This window comes from Vigna unguiculata, chromosome 10 (assembly GCF_004118075.2).
Source record: "Vigna unguiculata cultivar IT97K-499-35 chromosome 10, ASM411807v1, whole genome shotgun sequence".
Taxonomy (NCBI): domain Eukaryota; kingdom Viridiplantae; phylum Streptophyta; class Magnoliopsida; order Fabales; family Fabaceae; genus Vigna; species Vigna unguiculata.
Window position 1 is genome coordinate 10,229,025 of NC_040288.1, and position 4,855 is coordinate 10,233,879.

Below are 4,855 nucleotides of genomic sequence, written 5' to 3' on the forward strand. Positions count from 1 at the left end.
CCATCTAAATACACACAATCGAACTTTGAATTTGTTCAAAAGCCTGTTAGGATTCATTATTTTTCATATTGAACCAAACAGTTGGTTCTCTTAAAAGAAGATTTCAGAAATATAACATATATATATATATATATATATATATATATATATATAATTTTGTATTATACTAATTAACTAATGATAATATCGAGAGAAAATACTGTTTTTAAAATTAAAATTCACTACAAAGGTTTGAACAATTAAAACAAAATAAAGTTTTGAGATATTGAATTCTTTGAAATCATTTAATTGTTGGCCTAATGTATGTAACACACGTGGACCAATATTAATTTTTTCATATTATAGTTGCACCTACTAAAATATATTATTATTTTAAAGTAAAACTGTTAAAATATTAGTCGTATTTATTTTGTCACAGGCTAGATTAAATAGTTAGGTAACGTGAAGTCTCATTACAGACGCATGCACCATTTGAAGCCAACTGGCGGTATGGCTTGGTGCGGACCTTTTTGATTATATTATAAAATCAATTAATTAAAATCGTATTTACGAAATCCCCTATTTCAATTTGAAGTTGTTTTTTGCCAGCTACTTTGAACAACCATCAGCTCCGCCATTTTTTCTTGACTTATTTTTTTTGTCCATCTTACGATTATAAATTGACATGCATGGGAATGAGAAATCACAACCAAGAATCAATCAGTAGCAGAAGGAAAGCTTGAAGCATGGCTATGTTGTATTTGGCTTTGCTCATTCTGCTCTTTCTGTTTTCCCTGAAGCTCTTGTTCCAAACAAGAAGATTCAGAAACCTTCCTCCAGGACCAATGTCTTACCCTATAATCGGAAACCTCTTACAACTGAAACAGCCTTACCACCGCACATTCGCTCAAATGTCACAAAAATACGGCCAAGTCTTCTCTCTCTGGTTCGGTTCCCGACTCGTTGTCGTCGTTTGTTCACAATCCGCGGTGCAAGAATGCTTCACCAAAAACGACATCGTCTTGGCCAACCGACCTCACTTTCTCTTTGGCAAATACATCAGCTACGATAACAGCACCATCCTTCACTCTTCCTACGGCGACCACTGGCGCCACCTCCGTCGCATCTTGTCGCTCGAGGTTGTCTCAAACAACCGTTTGACCTCCTTCTACGAAGTCCGAAGAGACGAGATCATGAGGCTGGTGCAAAAGCTCGCTAACCTCTCACGCAACCAATTTACCAAAGTGGATCTTAAAAACATGTGAGTTTTTGTCATTTCAAAACATACGTCCATATCATCTTTCTAAACTATTAAATGGTGCTCCATAAAAACACAATCAAAGACTAAGGCTAAAAATGGACAAAATAAGAGATAATTATTTACCTCTCCTCAAGGTTGGGAAGTAACAAATAAAATATGCTCTATCTTTTATAATTAGCAAAACTAGTTTATTCAATTACACATTTCTCTTACTTCTATTATTATATTAACATTTATCTAATTAATATTTCTAAATTAAGGTTTATGGAAACGTCATTTAACACTATGACGAGAATCGTAGCCGGTAAGAGACTCTTTGGTGACGACTGTGATGTGAATGATGTGGAGAAAGCAAAAGAATTCAAAATTATCATTAAAGAGTTGGTGATATTAGCGGGAGTTAATAATCGTGGAGACTTCTTGCCTTTCGTGAGATGGTTTGATTTTGATAATTTGGAGAAGAAGCTAAAAGGATTTGGTAAAAGAACAGATGCATTCTTACAAGAACTCATCGAAGAGCGTCGTAATGGAAATAACAATGGAAATACTATGATAGACCATCTCCTTGCTCAACAACGATCGCAACCTGAACAATACACTGATCAAATCATCAAAGGACTTTCTCTGGTAATTAATGATTTCTTTAAATATGACTTTCCTCATGTGTAGATGACTAATTCATTTTTGAAAATGATAAAAATTTTCATGATGGTCATAGTTATCCAAATAATAAATAGAAATATGTAAGTTGGAATATATATGTCAATCTTCATAAATTAATCTAAAGTGTAATTTAAATTATAGCTTTAAAACTAATATGAATATTAAAACAACAATAAGTATATTTATTTACGTAACAAATTTTTGTCCATTTTGTTTAGATTCAAAAAAAAAAAGAATAACATTTTTGGGAGAGTCATTATCTAGTAATTAATTGCAAAGAAACTAAGAAGGATTTTTTCGCTTTCTGTCATGCATTGACACTTCTTTTTATGGATTTTATAGAGCTTGCTACTTGCCGGAACAGATACATCAGCTCTGACTTTAGAATGGACAATGGCTAATTTATTGAACCATCCAGAAGTTATAAAGAAAGCAACAAAGGAAATAAACACTCATGTTGGATCAAATCGTCTCGTAGAGGAATCTGACATGTCAAAACTCCCTTATATTCAATGCATTGTTTACGAGACACTTCGACTGCATCCTGCGGCTCCAATTTGGTCACCACATTTGTCTTCAGAAGATTGCACCGTAGGAAAATATAATCTCCCAAAAGACACAATTGTGTTGGTCAATGCATGGGCTGCTCATATGGATCCAAAAATGTGGAGTGAGCCAACACACTTTAAGCCTGAAAGGTTTGAAAAGGAAAGTGAAGTAAATAGATTACTTTCATTCGGGTTAGGAAGGAGGGCTTGCCCTGGATCAAACTTGGCGCAACGTACAGTTGGCTTATCCATAGCTTTATTGCTTCAATGTTTTGAGTGGAAACGAATTAGTAAGGAAGAAATTGACATGTCTGAAGCAAATGGAATTACCATATCAAGAAAAAATCCATTGGAAGCTATGTGCCAACTTCGTCAATCACCAACGGTTAAGGATGTGTACTAATTTATGAGGTTATTTGGTGTTGTTTAAAGAATAAACAGGATGTGTACTAATTTATGATGTTGTTTGGTGTTGTTTAAAGAATAAACATATCGTAATTTATGGAGAATAAATATGTATGCAATAAGCTTTATGCAATAATTTTGTAAGCCGTTGAATTAAATGTGACTCCATTGAGTGTGATATCTTATAAGTTCTAGTTTTACATTAAATTCTTATTTTCTTTATATTATTTAATATATAATATAATAGTTTTTTTTATAAACATTTGATTATAATAATTTAAAGTTTCTTGTTACAGTAGCACTATAAAAAATTTTGTTAAATACGATGGTTATTTGGGGTATAAAATGGTGGTTTTGACTACCATATTTTACGCGTATGGTGGGTGTGTGTACCGCCATATATCCTGTCGCCACAAAGAATAATATGGCAATCTTGGACGAAACGCCGGAACACTCGCCATTAAATGCATTGCGAAAATAATGGCGGTTTGAACCGCCGTATTTTGTGTGCACATAATGGCAATGAAAACCGTCTTAATTTGTTTTTTTTTAAAGAATTGTCATGCGAAATATAACACCTAGAAATGCCATTATTTCCACTGTACAGATGCGTTATACGATGCTTCAAATGCCATAATTTGAATGTGATTTTTTTTATATTATTTTTAATTGTAATCTGCTTTCCATTATTATTGAACCTGTTTTCCATAAAATTAAAAAAATCACAAACAACATCTTGATCATTAATACTTTCATTCATAATTCATATTTCATATTTAAAAAGTTGATATTATGAAACACGATCCAAAAGATTTCACATTGAAAACAAAAGCCAAAAAAAAAAAAAATCTAAAACATTATTATAATACATTTTGCTAAATTTCTATAGCTATGTTCCTATATTGCTATGTTCCTAACTTGTCTTTTCTATCCCGCTTGATCTTCTTATACCAATAGGTGATGGAGCACCACTTCCAACATAGGGTACTGGAATAAAAAAAAAAACTTATAACTTATTCAAATTCACATGTGTATTATAATAAACTTATGTAATTTGTTAAATAAACTATTAAATTTTACCTCATTAACCGAAGTATGTACCAAACCAGCAGCCACAGCAGCAAAATGGTCAGGAACATCATCTCTAGAAGCAATGTAAGAAACCAATGTTTGCATTTGGTTTTTGAGAGTTGTGAGCTCATTTTCCATCTTTGAAGTACATTCTCTTCATTCAAAATATATTCAACGATAATTCATTTCTACTTATAAAATATTCCAAAAGTACATAAAAATCTTTCATCTTTTAATCATAAAATATCATAAATACATTATGTAGGTTTTCACAAGTTTAGGCACTATAACACCTATAATGTTGTATACATACTCAGAAAAAATCTAGGTAAATATCTATACAGTGAACCCAGTCAAACCAAAATAAAACCAAAGAAAAGAAACAACTCTTGATAAATGCACTCACTTAGGGATGGAATAAGGCCATATTCATCATCACAAATTAGAAAGTTAAAATCTCCAATTGAATCAAAACCGAGTTCAATCATAAAATGCCAAAAGCTAAGACACTACAATTTCATGAAGAAATAAACATACACCCAACTCATTTGGTGCAGACTGAGACACTTCAGTTTCACTCAATTATAGATTTCTCTATAATCTAGTTAGGAATTAAAACGTACGAAGAAAAAAAACACAGCTTTTTCTCTTGGTTTTAGGCCTCCTTTTTGACGAGATCAAAGAACAACTCTTAAGGGAACACATCTATGAGCGCAACCAATCCACATTCATGACATATTAAAATAATGATAAATTTGTATTAAAACCTATGTTAAAATTGTTTTGATATCATTTTAAGCTTCTAATTAATTAGACACTTGCAGACACTATACTCGCACAATAGTTGTTCAAAATTATCATCCTCCTTTGCTTTTTTCCTAAGAAACCAGGCCATTTCCTTCTCCCAGCCGGTTCTCTTTCAAAAGAA

At 32.3% G+C, this 4,855-nt stretch overlaps 1 protein-coding gene across 1 annotated transcript; it reads left to right on the forward strand.

Annotated features, from left to right (window-relative positions):
• Positions 1-672: 672 nt before the first annotated feature.
• Positions 673-3,040, forward strand: LOC114167228 (cytochrome P450 81E8-like). Its single transcript, XM_028052247.1, has 3 exons — positions 673-1,240; positions 1,501-1,867; positions 2,246-3,040. Exons 1-3 carry the CDS (start codon positions 726-728, stop codon positions 2,852-2,854), a joined length of 1,491 nt encoding a protein of 496 aa, XP_027908048.1. The 5' UTR covers positions 673-725; the 3' UTR covers positions 2,855-3,040.
• The last annotated feature ends 1,815 nt before the right edge of the window (positions 3,041-4,855 follow it).

What these genes read in the sequence shown, in the direction of transcription:
- LOC114167228 (XM_028052247.1), top strand. Translation starts at nt 726, where the DNA reads ATGGCTATGTTGTATTTGGCTTTGCTCATTCTGCTCTTTCTGTTTTCC. An exon ending in AAAGTGGATCTTAAAAACAT is followed by an intron (nt 1,241 to 1,500) that starts GTGAGTTTTTGT and finishes TTCTAAATTAAG; the next exon opens with GTTTATGGAAACGTCATTTA. An exon ending in TCATCAAAGGACTTTCTCTG is followed by an intron (nt 1,868 to 2,245) that starts GTAATTAATGAT and finishes TGGATTTTATAG; the next exon opens with AGCTTGCTACTTGCCGGAAC.